The following is a 17,881-nucleotide window of genomic DNA, read 5'->3' as shown; positions in this document are numbered from 1 at the left end:
CACAGTTGAAGACATAAAAATAAATATACCATAGATATTTATAGGTATGTGTATATTTACATAATGCTTTGTTAAATTTATATAACACCAGATGAGAAAAAGAGAAACAGATTCAAAGTAGAAGATTGCACACAATGACAAATCAGATCAGAGTCTCCCTGAAACTACTTAAAACAAAAGTAGAGAAGTTAATTTTGTATATCATCAGTATATCAAAACAGGTTCATATCAGGCTGTCAGTGGATGTTGGTGAACACAAAGAACGAGAAAACTAGCTCTTTTCTAAAAATACAATCCAGATAAAAGAATAAATCTGAAAACTGTATCACACTACCTTGCTGTGATACTGTGGGGATACATTAATACAGGAGTAAAAAGGAAAAAATAAACAGTGATAAAGTAGCATCAGCTGTACTCCTGGAAGCATTCCTTGCAGAGGGGGAATCAGCTGTACTCACAAACATATTGTGCAATTGCTTAATTTAAAAATCCAAGTTTAAAATTGTTAAATACTGGAGTCACTTAAACCTTACACTGAATGGATGGTACTATGATTCAGAGCAGCAAAATATAACCTTTGGGGCTGCTGATTTACTAAAATTTTTCATCAGACAATTTTCTGTAGTTTGTAGTCCCCAGAATATAATTTATACAACCAAAAAGACCATTATGGTACTCAGAGAGGAAGCCTATACTGTTTTTGTCACAGTACTCCAGACAGCCAAGTTGTTGTCCCACAGCACCCCATTAAGTACAAATGATTTTAAACCACGTGGTGGTAAGAGATAGATATCTCAAGCTTTTAACATAGTTTCCCCTAACTGGGGAATGAAAAAGACTTTTTTCCATCATCAGAAGGCATGTAATAAAATGGTCTGTGAGTTATGTAAGGCCCTGTCCTTGACCTTGGAGAGCCTGCAGGAGTTCCTGTGGGCTGCTGTACTCCTCATCCTAAATACAACGCCACAAAGCAGAGACTTTAGTGAGTTTAAGTTGTAAGTAAAGTCATGAGGCATCAAATACCTTCTGCATGCAAAGCACAGAAGGCAAAGAATATGTTTTTCACAAAACTACATGAAGGATTGACTGTCTTACATTATCCAGAATGTTTCCCACATCCAGAGTTCCTAGTAAGTCCTTAGAAATTTATCTACAAGGTGTTGTGGATATAGCTATCTACTGAATGAAACATGCTTAGCTCATCCAAATGGGGAAGCTAGACTGCTCTATCACTCGTACATGTATACATGCATACACACACACTCAGTTACAAAAATGGTAATTTAAACAGATGACTTCAAAAGTCTGGTACTCAGGTTCAGCACAAAATTGATTATTTGCATAGTATATTATATTTAAATTTTGCATCTCCATGCAAAATGAGTTTTTCATAGTTATTGATGTTTTGCTATAAACATTGTGCATGTCAATACATGTAAATAAAGCTTAGTGTATGCTGGTGGCTAAGCAAGCTCAAAACTCTTCTCTCAAAGACTGCATTTATATCTTAGCATCTTAGGAAGGGATGTGCAGAAGAGGCTCAGACCATTTACAGTCTTTGTGAACCATATTTTCAGAAGTGCAGCATCAGTAAGTTCACATTAAAATACATCTTAGTTACTCTGACAGGCCACACATAACCACAACCATTTCAAAAAAACAGATGTGTTAAACAATGCTTTTATCAGATTTGTCTATGTATTTTTGTGACTTCTGTCTCTCAGATCATTACAAAAAACCTACCCCAAATACTCGATGAGATTTTTTACACAGAAAGGACATTTATGATCACAGAAACTAACAGAGTTAAATTCTGCCTAAGCACACAGTTAAATTCTGCCCATCCATATTTCCCTTCTGTTTTAAATCACATACTGACAGTATTCTTTTTAGCTTTCTGCAAAGATATTCAAAGGTCTCATTCAAAATTTTGTAATGCTACTGGTCAAACTTTCAGCTTCATCATTCATCTCAAACAACTGTGAAATAGCTTAACCCCCTGACAGCCTAAAACAACAAAAATCCATTATAGTACTCAGCAATTGCTAGGATATACGTAATTTCTTTTCATATAGGGTTATCCATATAAATGTATGTGCTCCAGGGGCACAAAGAAGGTGAGATGCTCCCAAAAATGGCATTCTTTTTACCCAGTAGCTTTCTATGCAGGTACGATTGCTAAGAACTGAAATTCAAGGACAACAAAGAAAAAAAAAAAAAAAGTACATTCCAAGATAATCAGGTTTTCTTTCTCAATGCTATGGAGAAGGACCACCTCAGGAAAGCGTCAAACTAAGAAATCATCACAAGCTTGTAAAACTAAAACAAACCCCAAAGAATTAGGCAATTAACTTATTATTATTAGTAGAAAGAGCTGATTAAAATATTAATATCAGGACAAAAGATTTTTCACTTTCATTACTAAAAAGATGTATCACAAGACAATGTCCTATTAAATCTAGTTTGGACTCTTGCGGGAACAATCATAGCTGAGCTTCCTCCGATCTGTTATCAACCCAGGAGATATTTAGTTATATAATTTTTTATGAGCCTTTGAACCAAATCAGAGGTCCAGAAATAAAAGTCCATCACTCAGGGTTACTACATTCATTTGAGATACTCAGTAGATCCACCAGTAAGTCACTAAATTAAACTGACTGAATCAGGAGTTTTTATGAAGTCGATGTGCGTTGACAGGTATTTCTTCATTTTAACAGTCTTCATATTTTAGCAGCTATTTCATTATACCAGAGTTTCAGTTTACATTTTTCCCCCTCTCCAGCTGCTTAAAACACAGTAAGTTCCTTAAGTTACCACATGTAAGCAGCTTAATCCAGCACCAGCAGCTCCCAAAAGCTCCTGTGACTGGGGTTCACAGTCAAAAATGTTCTCCAGGCAGATACAGAAGGAGCGTGACTTAATAAAGCTCTGAATATTGCTTAAGGGAAAGAAGAGTAACAGAGAAGGAACAGTTGAGATAGGTCTCCTGCGTGCAAAATTGGAAAATGGGACCAGTTCACTGAAACAGCATTAGTCTTCTTTTATACAATTTTTAATTTTGTTATTTAAAAAGCAGGAAAGAAATAACAAAGAAAATAAAAAGAATAAGCATATTACTGCCTAACATGAATTTACTAGACAATATACTGGGTGACCCAGGGCAATCCAGAAGAGTGGCTTCATGCAGTTGACAGAGATGGAATGGAAAAAACACATAGGTTTCAACCACAGCTTTTCTCTCCAAGAAGCCAAGGACTGAGCAAGGTTATCTGGACGTAGCCAGCCCTTGGGAAACATTTCAGCACTTAACCTAACCTAACCTAACCACATCACAACTTACTCAGAACTCAGCTTCCATGAGCCACCACTCCACACCACCCCTTGCTTCTGCTGGCCTGTTCTGGCTCACTCTGCTTGCTAAGAGAGTACAGCAGGACACAAGCTATGCCAGCTTTATTACATCTAAAAGGGAAAGCTGCAAAGAAATACTGAATTAATTGCTCAGGTTCCTTTTGCACTTTCACAAATATAAACAAACAACCACACTGAATAAATCACTATGCAAATTAAATAATCCCAAAACAACAATAACAATAACAATAATATTTAAAAACCTCTGGTCTTTTAGGTCTGCTACAACTACTACACTGATCTTGTCAGCACAGGGATGGAAACACTCATTTCAAAGTCAGGGATGAATTTAGTTTTGTACTGAAGCAGCAGTTCCAAAACTTCATCTAAGAAGAACGCAGCACATCTTCCCACAAACTAACTGATGTTTTAAGGAACTAATTTTTAGAATGCATTTTTTAAGAAACCTAGTGGTCTGGGTTATATTTTCCCACAATTAAAGTACTTCAGAAATAAAGTAACTATGATTTTACACTCTTCTTGCAGAAGCAAAACTCACTGGGGAGACCTACCTACATTTCAATATTTTTTACGTTTTTAATTCTAAACTATTATTTTACAATTCTTCATTTAGGATTTGCTTTTCTTCAAAATTTCAGTACTAAAAATAATTTGTTCTACAGATCACTGCACAAAGAAATGCCATCTCCCACAATGGCTGCCGTCTGCCTCTGCTCCCCATGTGAGAGAAGCCTCACTCTCTTCAGAGATGATCAGCTTCATTACTCCTAGGAAAACTGAATTTTCTTTAGAAATTGCCAATATTTTTGCAAGTGAATAGGAGAAACAGAAGTTAAGGGAAGAAATACCAAACCCGAAGCTAGATAAAATGAGCTCATTCATTCATTCTGCCAAAGGAGTACACCAGTGACTCTAAACTTAGGAACTTTTAAGGGATATTTGGTACCAACACATCATATGCACAAGAATCGATCTTCCAAGTTCCTCCTTTAGTGTTTACTTATGACACAAATTCTTCAAGTATGAGAAAGTTTGCATGTTTGTTTTTAAACTGGCTAAATTTTTATTTAACTGACAATGTGTGAATACACATCAGCACCACAGGAATTATAAGAAGTCCCTGTAGTGTTTTTACTGTCTCAGAAACACAGTTGAACTGGGAACTTCATTTAAGGATATGTTTAATATAACTCCAAATACAGAAATGCAAAATCTAAGTACTGAAGCATTGTCCTGAAGCAAGACCACTTCAGCAGGGGAAACTAAGAATTGGACCACAGAAGAAGCAGAGTGGAGTTAGACGCACTTGTGTACTTACGAATTCTAATAAACAGTCATGCACTAATCCTAAGTGTACAGAGGCATTCCTGCAAGAACCGCCTCTGTAAATCACCCTGGCAAGTAAATCTAGGAGGCAGCAGCAATCAAGCAGCTATTTAGTTAGCACCTGTTACTCCTGAAGGCCTAAACTGGGCTTCTGTCTAAACCACATGGCATTTAAAGTCTTCAAATTGCCTCAAAGATTAAGCTAAAATATTTTTAAGAAGGTCAACTTTCAACATCAGGTTAAACATACACACCAGTTTCTTTACAGGTATTTAACTGTATTTCTTTATAGGTAAAATACTGTTTTACTTTATCACTACCGATTATGACTTCAGCTGCTTCATCAGAAAAAAAACCCCAAAAAACGAATACAAAACCTCCCCCAAAACCAAATCCCAGCACATTCTGTCAAACACCTCTTAGCACAGTTCTTGTGGCTGCCCCACTAATTACTTGAATGCTATATCTTCATGAAATCTGTCTAGTTCATAGCAGCTCTCTCAATTAAAAGATGATCTGTCCTCAAAGTTGTTTTTTGTGGTTTTTTTAAGAAGCACACCAAATACAAGAAACAAGTTTGCACTGAGTGCTGCCAATCCCCTTATCTTCCACAGTTTAAACTTAAAACTGCTATTCAAAATGTTTTAGAAAGCTTTATTTTCAAAACCATTATGTTCAGTGGGACAGTCCCTGGCAGAAAAAATTCTGATGTGTAGTAGTTAACACAGGATGATACCATCCCCAACATACATAAAAAGTCACAGGTGAAATGCAAGAATTATTAATTTTGGATGAGCTGGCATCTCTGATCACAGCCTGGATATATAAAAAACCTGTTCACCTTTTTTTATTTTCCCTTCCAGTGCCAAATGGCAGGGGAAAAGAATCATCTGCTAGTGTACAGCCACACTGGTAAACTTCTCATCTGGCTCTCCTGCATCCCGTTCTGTTGCTGGAAGGTAGGCAAACGTCTGCTCATGCATGGCTGCACATAAAGATGGAAAACCAAACATTTTCCTATCTGACAACCAAATTTGGAAAGCAGACCGGCCATGGGTAGTCTTTATTATTTTTTTTCCTTAAACATATTTTGCCATTAAACTACCTTAAAACCATGTGGAAGCTAATCTGGCAATACATCAGGCCCAGCACTGGTCTATCCTACCACATAAAGATTTAGTTATTTTAAACTCTCGGACTGCAGAAATCACAACAGAATGCAAATTATTGGCTTTCACCATGAGACAAGCCCAAACCTAAACGAGACCAAAAGGAGAAGGTGGGCTTAGTGTGAAGTCACTTTACTCATGACACCACTCAGATGATGGCTGTGCTCAGTACCAGTGGTCACGGGGTGCCTTTTCAGCTATACTAGAATCTGGATGGGCAAGAATTTCTGTTGCATAGACCATTACTTATGCAGAGCCCATGAACAACTCTTGGGCAGTACCCTGCAAAGGAATCTATAACCAAAGGAAAACACTACAATATGGGTATAGTAGCTGCATGTCTAAAACTGAATTTTACAACTGTTGTAGACAGCAGCTCTGTGGGCAAAGGAAAAGTGGGTAAAAAGCATCTTTAGTTCATTCATGAATCAAAATCTGTTCTAGAGTTTTCAAGTTTTCTTGAAAAGATATTTTAATAATGACAAAGGTGTTAAGGATAAAATCCTTAGCATATAATGAGGATGCTCTAACTTGAAAGGCTCTAAAGATCCCATAATTTAGATACTCAGAAATACTGATTCCCCTCTGGAGTTAAAATACACCTCTAATGTGTATGACTGGTGTAAAAATGGTAACTAATGTTTTATCAGAAATGCAGCAAGAATACTGTTGAAGAAAACTCCATTAAACCTAGGTGCTATCAGTGAGTGCTCAGTGATCGTTTTTGCTAGTTGTATTTATTATTTGTTTCAGGTAGGAAATTATTTATTTTGTGCTGTGTAGCCACACCTGAACATTTAGTTTTTCTCTAGTTTCCCAGACTGAAATCAGAGTTCTATGTATGTGAATTTTATGGATGCAATGGTACAGACTGAATCAAAGCTACTATGCAATTTTTATTTTTAATTACAGACATGGCTTATTCACTGGCTACAACAGATCTTATTCTTAACACAAAACAAGAAACACCACTCACCAGCTGGGATGAGTCTTTATTTAATTAAGAATGCTTCATAATGCATTATATTAGTGGAAGACACCACTGTCAGAGGTCAGGGGTAGGCCAGCTATGTATGTCTGCATACACCTGTAGTAATGCTACAGAAGCTGCAGTGCTATGGAAGCTGGAATAAACTGTAAATTGCAATAGGAATAAAATGCTTCATAAAGATTCCCAACAGATTCCCATTAGAACATACCGTGGAGTACTGCATTCATTTTACATTGCCGTGTTTGGGATATCCGCTAAAGCATGCAAATAATTCTTGAAAATTATAGGCATAGCTGAATGGCAACAACGTCTTGTTTACATGACAAATGACAGATCTGAGCATAAGACTACAAGGTAGACAAGCTTGAGCTTTAAATGTAGTTATGAAGCCTTCCTCAGATTACTTCCACAGCACTTGAATTCCTGATGTCAGTGTTCCCTTCTGTAAAAAAGTCATCTAAATGACAGAAAAAACTGAGGATTCATTCAGGTAATTCCCTTTGACAATGAAAACTACCATATAAATGCTTATTTTACATGCATTTCCTTCTTATCTTACACGTATTCATCAAACTACAGAACTGATGTATAACTGTTTATGGAAGACACAGCTACACTCTAAAATACTAGACGCAGCAGTATTTACTGCAGACTACAGGTAAGAAAGCCCAGAAAGCTCTTCACCCAGGTGACAAAGTCTGTGGATATGAGCCCACATATATTTATTTCTCAATTATTTTTTATTTCAAATAAAATATATTCCAAAAATATATTTTGTACAAGCAAAAACTTTTCCTTTGCCTCCTCTATCTTCTTCTGAATACCCACACCCAGTATCAAGCTAGGTCCCTTACCACAGATGTATCCTTACCAGCAGTGGTGGTTTTGCAAGACAAACTATACTTCAGAGTTAACACCAGTACAGCCTTTTAACGCTCTATTTTTGACCCTCATGGCTCCTGCCGTCTTCAGTAATTCCGTGATATGTGTTCAATTAGAATTCAAGAAACGATTCTGTTGGTCAATCACCAAACACAGAACGCGGCTCTTCCCTATTCATCAGGCTAGCTCTACAGTATTCGTATGCATAAAAGTTCAGAAAGTGTCACTTTGACAGAGCAGTTTTTCTTTTAATAAGTATGTCTCTTTACAGAAAAAAACCAACCCAGAGCAAATTACTCTTAAAAAGACTAAGAGTAGCAATTCTAAAACACAAAGATATTTAAGGTCAACCCTTTGGTTTTACTTTATATGGAATTCACAGGGGTATTCTACCTGTAATGAAAAGTTTTAGTATTTCCTTAAAAGGAATTTAATTCAGAAAGGTCTGTTGGTCTCCACCAAAATGAATGAACGAAGGAAGTACCTTAGAAGATAGACATACCCCTCTTCAGAATTCATCCTTCTCCACTCCTTCATGGAATATCTAACACTTATATCCTTTTGCGTTTAAAATGTCAGTGTAAGACTATGTTTATTAAGAACTGTTTTCACATAGATGAAGAAGCGCAATTGCAAGGACTGTTCAAGAGGGAAAAGATGAATGAATCAGTAAGTCACAAATGTATGATACCCAGCAACTACATTAAAAAAGTATTATATAAAATACTTACGTATGATATTAACTAAACATTTTTGGTTGCAAAGGCCTGGGTTCATAAACACTAGCTTACAGCAAAAAATGTTCATATTTTACCACTCCCTTTACTTAAGAACTTTTTCTAAGCTGTAAAACATGTTCTGATGACAATCTCTTCTGATCTTCTGACAGCTATAAGAAGAATTTAATTATTTTATCTTTTATTATAATAATGGAACAAAGCAATTTATAAAACTTCATTAAAAATACACTGATACACAGGTATTTCACGTATCACATTCTTGAATGGAAGCTTTTCTACTCACATTTTCCAGTGTAATATAGTTTACATTATTAAAATGAATAAAAAGAATGAAAAATTATTTTAAATTCTTTTTTTTTGTGTGTTGTCATCATGTGTGACTTTTCTCTCTTCCAGAGGATAGAGCTGCGGAAACTTCCTCATGAAATTACTTGGTTTTCTGCATACTTTACAGTTTATTTTCAGTTAAAAAAAAGAAGCTGTACAATGACCAACATATCCAGCTTACCGGAAAGCTAATTACAAAATCAATTACAGCCTCTTCTCTTAGGGGTAATTTATGTCTTAAAAGGAGTTCCACAGCTCAGAGCAGTAATACTACCTCTAGTAAGGGAGTGTGACAACATCTTCCATCATAAAAATCAAGGGTGAAGACAGCTGATTGAAGTTGCACAGAAGCTTCCATGAAGCTTTTATTTAATTATAAATTAAAGTTCGCCCAAGTTGTAAGCAGCAGCTGTTCCTGTTCTGATCTTTACTCAAAATGGACCACAAATATGTCTCAAATCAAATTCTAAGTGCAGAATACTACATTTAGTAGATCACATACAAACCAGAACCAGAGTCACAAGAGTGTTAATCTACACTTGTCAGTCTTTCACTTAACCTCAGGCAAACCAGAGCTGTAGTCAAGTACCTGACAGAATTTTCTGAAGGCCCCACAGCTGAAGGATCTGACATGTAAAATAATTTCACATTAAGACGTGCCTACAGAATGCCTCTAAGATCGTAGACAACAGCACCTCTGTTGATTTCAGCTGAACTACACAACTTACAGAAACCCAGAATCTAACCCTGGTTACAAATGTTCTCCTCCAACAGGGACAAAACCATACCTTCTCACACTTCATTATTCACTACTCTGTCTTGATAAACTTCTAATAGCCTCATTAAAAAATGCTTCAGAACAATGGTGCATATGAATAGATAATCCTAGGTATGGCCACGCCAGCCATCAGTGCCCTGACCGTCAGGTACAACCTCCTCCTATGTTCTAATGGAGCCTGTTGGAAAAAAGGCATCTTCTATGTGTAACTTCAATGTAAAAGGCCTCAGATCCTTTTGGATGCTATACAATATTAAAGGATTTTCTAACCTGCCTTCCATGCCCTATGTATAACAGCACTGTATTTCAGAGACTCTGGGCACCTGTAACTTTTCCCAGGGCAACAGGTTCTACTGATATAATCTATTGAAAAATGTACTGAATGGAATTAAACCTAAATAATTTCACAATACTCTAAAGAGTTACTTCAACAGATAGGGTGTTCATTTGATAGATATGGTGTCCTTGGATCCTTACATGATTTTCTGTTGTTCAATACACATGGAATGTGTATTAAACTTGACTGGTAGAAGGGAGTAAATTATTAATTTATAATCAGGATAAAAAAACGAGAGTTACTTTATCCTGATGAAAACTGCTATACAATGAGTTTGCTGTTGGCTGATCCAAGGCCTGTTGAAATAAATAGGAAAAAAAATGATGAATTCTCAACAGGCTTTAGATCAGAATAAAATTATCACTCAACATTTATTTCTAGATTTTCACTTGTTATTCAACAGATTTGCTCTCTGTGCTCTTAATCTAACTAGTTTTTTTTTTTTTCTGCAGGAGTTTTAAGTCTGTGTGGGCAATCACTGGTATTTCAATATACCTAAGCAAGGGCGAGTTAGACTCAACACAGTCACAGATTGCCAAGACACCCAGTAAGATGTACACCTACCACCCCAGTGAAGGCAAAACAGTAACATAGATAAAAACAAATAAATAATTTGGCCTGCAGAATACCTATTTTACCTGTTTCTTAGGACAGAAAACTGTAAGGGAGTTCAACTTCCTATTTGTTATTAGTGCAACATTTTTACTGCGGAACTTTCAACTGATGCCAATAAGATAATGAAACTTCTGTGAATACTGTTTATTACTAGCATGCATTATGGAATTTCTTTACACAATAAACAGGTCAAGATATGTATTTATTGCCATTCTTAGCAGTTTCCTGAAACTGCCTGTTCCATTTCTTCAAGTTTTCAGGAACAGGGAAAATAAAAGTTTCTTGAATCTTCAGCAAGGTATGGGGGCTCCCAACTGTGATAACTTCCAATGAAGTTAATGAAAACGGAATGAGTTTAACTCCAAATCCATCAGTAGCATATTGTTTTCCCACCACTTCAGAAACACCAGGGATTGAAGGTGCTTTCTCCCTGGAGCCCTGGGAGGCTTTGCTGTGAAAGTAATGGCTTAACCTTAACCTTGGAGTTTGCAAGACTTTCCACAGGTGTTTAACCTAAGTATGAACTAGCAATACAGTTTGGAAGTGGTTAGAAATCTCAACTCACATTGAAAAAAAAAACCACAACAAAAAACATAAACAAGAAAAAAAAAGATTTCTATTCACTTCTATCAAATACCTTTCATGTTTCTGCAGGAGTGAGATCATCTGTATTGGGGAGAAGGAAAAGAGGTTCAGATTCTGTCCACAAGAGCACAGGTTAGTATTACTCAGGTTACTATTACTCGGGACAAGCAATATAAGGACCATGTTTATTTACAGAATGAATACACTAAGCAGTCCAACATCAAAGGAGGAGTGTCCTAGTCAATATATTCCTCCAATGACCACCATCTCTCAAGAAATACCAGGCTGTGGTGGAACACCCAAAAAGAAACATTGAAGACCTCCTACTGGCAACCTCAGAGAATTTTTATTTTAATCCTTTGCTCTGAGTAATAGAAGGAAGTTCCAGTAGAACTTCAGGAGTGCATACTTAAAAAGCATTTCTATCTCCAGCAGTACTAAAGAGAGATAGAGAGATCTATTTTTCAATAGAAGCAGAAAAACTGCAGCTTTATCATGTGAACTGCCACCAAACTTTCTTAAATTCCACTTTATTTATTGAACTAACAGCAAATTCCACTAGAGAAATGTGGAATGGAACAATAAGTTATCTAGGAACTGCAATTTTGACTGTGTAACAAACAGTAACAGTAACAAACTCTTCATGCATTAAGTGGATAATTTATATATCAAAAATAATTATCATAATTGGATCATGCTATGTTCTTAGCTCTTCCCTCTGCCACCTCTTCAAATGCTCAGCTAAGTAACAGTCAGAGAAGTACCTGTTCTGGGCTGGGGTAACAATGAATTATATTTTCCCCATCGATCTTCCAAACACACGGCAATTGCTCTGAATAACTGAATCAACAACCACACAGCCTCAGGATGAGAGCAACACATATTTCATTATCTCCCAAGTGTGATGATTTTAACAGCATTATAGGCATCACAACAATGGACAGAAAGAGAACACACAGGTTTGGGGTTGTCACTATCCTCAACTCCCACATTGTTACCATTGTTCATTAACATATTTTTTTTTCCTAGAAGGAGGAGGGATGTGAAAGAAACTTAGGTGTAATTTTTATCCTCTTTTTCTTATAATGATATGGTAAGCTATGAATTATCATCTAAACCCAGCTGGTTTCACGTGACTTTTATTATAGTCTTAACACTAACTCACATTTATTAAGTTTAGTAACAGCTCACGCTTAAGAGTTATACAGAATAATTAAGACAGTGCAATCACCGAAAACCTATTTAACATTTCCAGCATTTCACAAGACTACGCAGATCCATTCTGTTATTCTTGTCTACACACTGCTGCTACACCCATCCGGAGACTTTGGCCCGTCAGATGCAGGGAGCTCTGGGCAAGTTCCAGGGAATTCACACACAAATTCACAGTTGCTACCAGGTTTTGAACGCGCGGCTGAGCACGTGCCCAGCGGGGTGCGCGTGCCGCCGGGCCGCCCCGCAGGGCGCAACGTGCGGAGCTGTCTGCGGTGCTGAACAGGCGCGGCGGAGGCGCCACCGCCCCCCCCGGCCCCGAGCGTGCGCCACCTCCTCCAGCCCGCATCGGCCACGGCCTGACCCGGGCCAAAAGGCAAAAGAAGAAAACTCCTTTGTCTCACGTCGACATATTGACTCCCTGCTCTTGGGAAGAATCCCTACAAGTCTTTAAAAACTTCCCTTCCAACTCCCTGACAAAGTTCAGCAGGTCTGGGGTTGGGAAACTCTACAGAGTTTGGTTTTACTGACCGCCTGACTGTTCTCAAAGCAAAACATACGGGCAAGGTCATTTTAATGGAAAGACCAGAGTCACCTGCTATGCTGCTAGGCACTGCCCCATAGACTTGCTAGCAGCACGGCTGTTTGGAATTCCTACCAATAAACCAAGGTCACAGCTACCGAAAAGAACCAAGAAGCTGATTACCATTTGCCAGTATTCTAAGTCACCAGGAGTTTCTAACTATTAAGTCTGCCATCAGCAACAATTACTAAACTGTCAGCTTTTGTATTTCCCAACATGTTTTCTCTCATGCTTTGTAGAAGAATCTGTTGAGGTTTAGGCTGTTTTGCTTCCACCAGAATAAGAAAGATACCACACAACAAGCAGAATACATTAACCTTGTTCTGTTCTATAGAAAAGCGTTTCTTCTCTCAATGAAACCTGCTACACTATACCCACTGTTCAAATCTAAGTATGCTTCAGATAAGAATCAGAAAGGAACGTTCAAACTTGAAGAGGACTGACAAATAGCTGGTGCAAACAGTCCTCCAGCACACAACCACCCATCTGTGGGCACGATTTTACAGAATGTGATTCATTCTACTGCACATAGCAGATTATTTGCTTGAATTAAAGGCGCATGTGCCTCCAGAAAACACTCAGCTTTAAAGACTATAGGAAAATCATTACATTAACAGGGTTATGCAGTATTTTCTTTTGCTGGGAGAAGATCCCGTACATTCCTAAACCAAAGTATTTTAAAGGTACTTCTTGTTGTCAGATGCCATCTAACATAAATTTATGATCATAGATGGACACCATTTTTGCTCTGCGTGTTCTTATTTTTTTAAAAGTCAAGTGTCTGTACAGAAACAGACTATGCCTAAATTAAAAAGCTATCAGATATCTAATAGCTAAGGGTGGTACTATGCCCCTTTCCTTCTAACAAGCTCCTTGAAAAAGAGAACTTCCTTTTAATTTGCAAGATGAATGACAGAGCCCCTTGAAGCTGCAGCTCACTCCAGGCCCTGCCATGACTACTGCAGTTTTCAGCATCTCCCAGACTATAGCATAGGGTATTGCTGTTTTACAGGCAGGTATACCTGTGTCTGTCTGTACTGTCAAGCAGCACTGAAAACTACATTAACCTTGATTAAGTCACATGATTGCATAACCCTTCCTATTAGTATGCATATGTAGTTGCATGCATGAGGAAGTTGTTTAAAACAATCAATAAAAACCCAACCAAAATGACTTAAACCTGTAGGTTTTTAAGATTTTTTTTCTTATAACACACTTCTATAGGAATGAAAATTTGTAACTCTTTGCATGAAAAAAACCCAGCCGAATCTTGGAGTAACTACTAAGTATAAGCTGATGCATACAGGGACATACAATTATTTGGTTACCTTGAATAAAATTTTCCATTTAAAGTTTCTAGAAAATGCACAGAGTAATTTCCAATTTCTACAGAGATTTTTTTTCCAGCTTTCCTCTTCATGCCCAAAGCACAACTTGTGGGAAGATACACCAGCGAAGAAGGCTCCCACATTGCTGCAGTGCCACTTATCTATTTTTGTACAGATCAAGAAACCTCTTCATCAGTACTCCAGTAGCTTACAGAGATGCTCTTTCACCAGAACACTTGTTTATTGAGTACAATATCACTAAATAGCTTTCAATATCTTTGATATTAATGCAGAGAAACTGGGTTCTGAGCCAGGAATAGGAGTTTTGCATGTGCAGGGACTTGCACAACAGGATCCAATTTGGCAAAGAGTCTTCAGTAACATAATACTTCTCTAACATTACTCTAAGTAGGAGACTATGGTACCATTTCACATTGGAACTACAGCACTCATTGGCACAGAAGCAGGGTACTACACGATTCTTACATTTATTTTTTTTAATGGTTGGTACTACTCTTCTGGAAGACTGGAAAAGCCTTCTTTGCCCTTGAAAGCAGACTTTTCAGCTTTTAGCTCAAGGTATCTCTAATTAATTTGAAAAAGCAAAAGCACCAATGTACCTAAGAGTAACGTATTTTTCTTTTCAAAACTTTGAATTCTACCTTTTGTAGATTTCAGCTGAGCTGAAATTTTAATTTCTTGGTCAAAAAAAATACAACTGAAATTAGAACTAAGTCCCTCGAACAGAACCTGTGACAGTATTTGTGAGACTTACTCTACAGCTTTGATCACTACAGTCCTCCTACCTTCAGCCCTACCTTTCTTGACAGTTTTCCTCTGTTATATTACCAATGGCTGTGCAGCATTAAATAAAACAAGTCAGCAGAAGATGAGTCTTACCCCTCCTCTTAAGCATTCTCCCAGAGTACACTCATATCTGAGACACTGGCACAGTGAAGACAATTAACCTTGCCATTAAGAAAAAGTGCACAGCATGAAATTTAGTCATTGGGAAATAAAAGACAGTTGCAGGACATCTGCTACAGAAGACAGCAGGCATGTCACCAGGAACGCACGTTCCAACCTCAGGGCTAAGCCATCCTATAGCGTAATAACCGCAGGCAACACTCCCTAGCAGGCAGCGCTTCCCGGCACGTCGATGCGCACCGTGTTTCTCTCCGGGGCTGCGGTCCGTTCACCAACTTCAGCAGGCATGCAGGCAGCGCTTCTGCTTCCCGACCAGGGGAAGCGCCAAGCACTCACCGCCGCCGCGCCCCGGGGCAGACCGCCCCGCACCTCGCCCCCCAGCTGTGCCTGCAACCCTCACCGACCCGCAGCAGGAAGCGTTACCTGGATCTCCCTTGCATGGTACACGATGATGAGCCCGAGCAGGATGATAGTGGAGAGGCTAATAAGGCATTTCAGAGCGAGGGAATACAGCGACTCCTGCAAGAGAAAGACACCGGCGCCGCTCAGGGACCGGCGCGCAGGGGCCGCTCCCGCCCCACCGCCCCGGCCCCGGGCAGGGCCCCGTCCGGGCACGGGCCGGCGGCATCTCGGGGCCGGCGGCACCCCGCCGCAGGTCGTGGCGGGAACGCGCTCCTCGGGACGCGGGCGCGACGGGACGCGACGGGACGGACAAGCAGCCCCGCCGCGCTGGGCTCTCCGAGGGGCCGGGACTGCCGCTCCGCGGGGCCGCGGGACGATCAGACCGGCTGCCGGGCCGGGCCAGGCGAGAGGCGGCGGGTACCTTGGTGTAGGCGCCCCAGGAGAGCTCGGTCTCGATGACCATGACGACGATGCCGAACATGCCGAAGATGAGCGCGTAGTCGCTGAGGCGCTTGCGCTTCTCGAAGAGCGCCCGGCGGTGCCCCAGCTTGTAGCCGATGTTCTGGTTCTTCTTCTTGGTGGACTTGCCCCCGCCGTTGTTGGCGCTGCCCGGGCCGGGGCCGGTGCCGGCGGGGCCATAGAGCGCCAGGTTGTTGGAGTTGTTGTGCTCGGGCTTGGAGACCACGATCTCCGGGGCGGCGGGGGTGCCGGCGGCGGCGGGGCTGGCGAGCGGCGGCTGGAGCGGCTGCGACTCGGGCTCCAGCTCGTGCAGGTTCCTGCGGGACGAGCTCAGGTTGCTGAGCGGCCGCATGACGCCGCCGTTGTACCTGCAGCTGCTCATGGCTATTTCGGTGAAGGGGTTGCTCTCCCGGCGCTGCTGCTGCTGCTGGTGATGGTGGTGGTGGTGATGGTGGTGGTGGTGGTGGTGGGTGCTGCCGCTGCTGACACTGCTGCTGGGGCTCGCTGCCTGCTGCTGCTGCAGGCTGTGGCACTGGTGGTACTGAGGGTACTGGTGAGGCTGCCTGGACGCGCCGGCATGGCTGGAGGGGGTGAGCTCGCTGACGTTCAGCTGGCTGCCCTGCCGGGAGGAGGCGGCGGAGGAAAGTGGGGAGGAGTGAGTCCGGAAGGCGCCCGAGAGGGGCGAGGAGGCGCGGAGCAGCAGGGGCAGGTTATCCCCCGCGGCTGCCGCAGCAGCCCCGTAGTAGGCGCAGTTGTTGCACTGGAGGCATGGGCTCTGCTGCTGCTGCTGCTGGAGGCTCTGCTTGTCTTGGCCGTGCTGCTGCTGCTGGCAGTGCGGCGGCGGCCGCTGCTGCTGTTGCTGCTGCTCGGGGCCGAAGCCCGCCGGGAACTGCCGCGGCGCGTCCATGCCGGGGCCGTTAAAGCCGCAGGAGGACCGGGCGGTGGTGCACCCTGCGCAATGCGTTATGGTCGGCAGGGGAGAGTCCTGCTGCCGCCACGAAGGGCCCATCCCGGCTCCCGTAGAATCCAGCCGCCGCGTCCGATTGGTCGGGCGGACCAAAACAACGGGCATCACGTCACCTGAGGGGGGCGGACCGGCCGCGGCGTGAGGCGCAGGGTCCTCCCGCCGCCCCGCCCCGCCCCGGCCCCGCCCGGGGATCCCGCCTCCCGCCCGTGCCGCGCCGCGCCCGCAGGTAAGGGCTGCCCTCGCCCTGCGCCCCCGCGCCCGCCCCGCCCGCCGCGGGGAGCCCCGCGCCGCGGAAACCCGGGGCTTCCCGGGGGCGGGGAGCGCGCCCGCTGCCGGGATCGCCCCCGCTGCCGGGATCGCCCCCGCCGGGAAGGGGCCTCCGCGGCGGGAATCCCCGGCTCCCCCGCCCCCCGGCTCCCCGCCGCCGCTCACATCTGCGCCGTCTCCGGAACATGGGCGCCGCGCCGCGCTCCGGAGCTGTCCAGCAGCGCCTCCCGCCCGCCGTCGCCGCCCTGCAAAACACAGCGTCGCGCCCGCTCCCCTCCGCCGCCCCGGCGGGCCCGCGCCGCCGCCTGGGGCCCTGCCCGCTGCGGGCCGCCGGGGGCGAGCGGCGGAGGCCGCGGCCGGTTGGCGGGGGGCCCTCCCCGGCCCATCCCGGGCCTGTCGCGAACGGGGGTGGGGGGACACACGACGGCTTCTGTCGGCCGCTGCTTCCCTCGGCGGGAGCGCGGTCAGCCGGCCGCCGCGGTGGGAGGCCGCCCCGCGGCGGCGGTTCCGGGGCTGGAGGCCCTCGCCGGGGGGTCGGCGGGAGCGTTACCGTGCGAGGGGATCCGTGTCGCCGAGCAGCTGCGCGCCCCTCCGGCGCCGGCTCCCTGGCACAC

General features: G+C 42.6%; 1 protein-coding gene across 1 annotated transcript in view; it reads right to left on the bottom strand.

Annotated features, from left to right (window-relative positions):
* KCNN2 (potassium calcium-activated channel subfamily N member 2) overlaps positions 1 to 17,519 on the bottom strand; it is a 73,866-nt gene extending 56,347 nt beyond the window's left edge. Inside the window, exons 1-3 of the mRNA XM_055699658.1 lie at positions 17,433 to 17,519; positions 15,996 to 17,113; positions 15,596 to 15,691 (exon numbers count right to left, since the gene is read on the bottom strand). Coding sequence (XP_055555633.1) covers positions 15,596 to 15,691; positions 15,996 to 17,113; positions 17,433 to 17,454 — 1,236 coding nt within the window. The 5' untranslated portion in view covers positions 17,455 to 17,519. The remainder of the gene's footprint in view (positions 1 to 15,595; positions 15,692 to 15,995; positions 17,114 to 17,432) is intronic.
* Between the last annotated feature and the right edge of the window lie 362 nt (positions 17,520 to 17,881).

This window comes from Falco cherrug, chromosome Z (genome assembly GCF_023634085.1).
Source record: "Falco cherrug isolate bFalChe1 chromosome Z, bFalChe1.pri, whole genome shotgun sequence".
Lineage (NCBI taxonomy): Eukaryota > Metazoa > Chordata > Aves > Falconiformes > Falconidae > Falco > Falco cherrug.
This window is presented reverse-complemented; position numbering and strand designations above follow the sequence as displayed.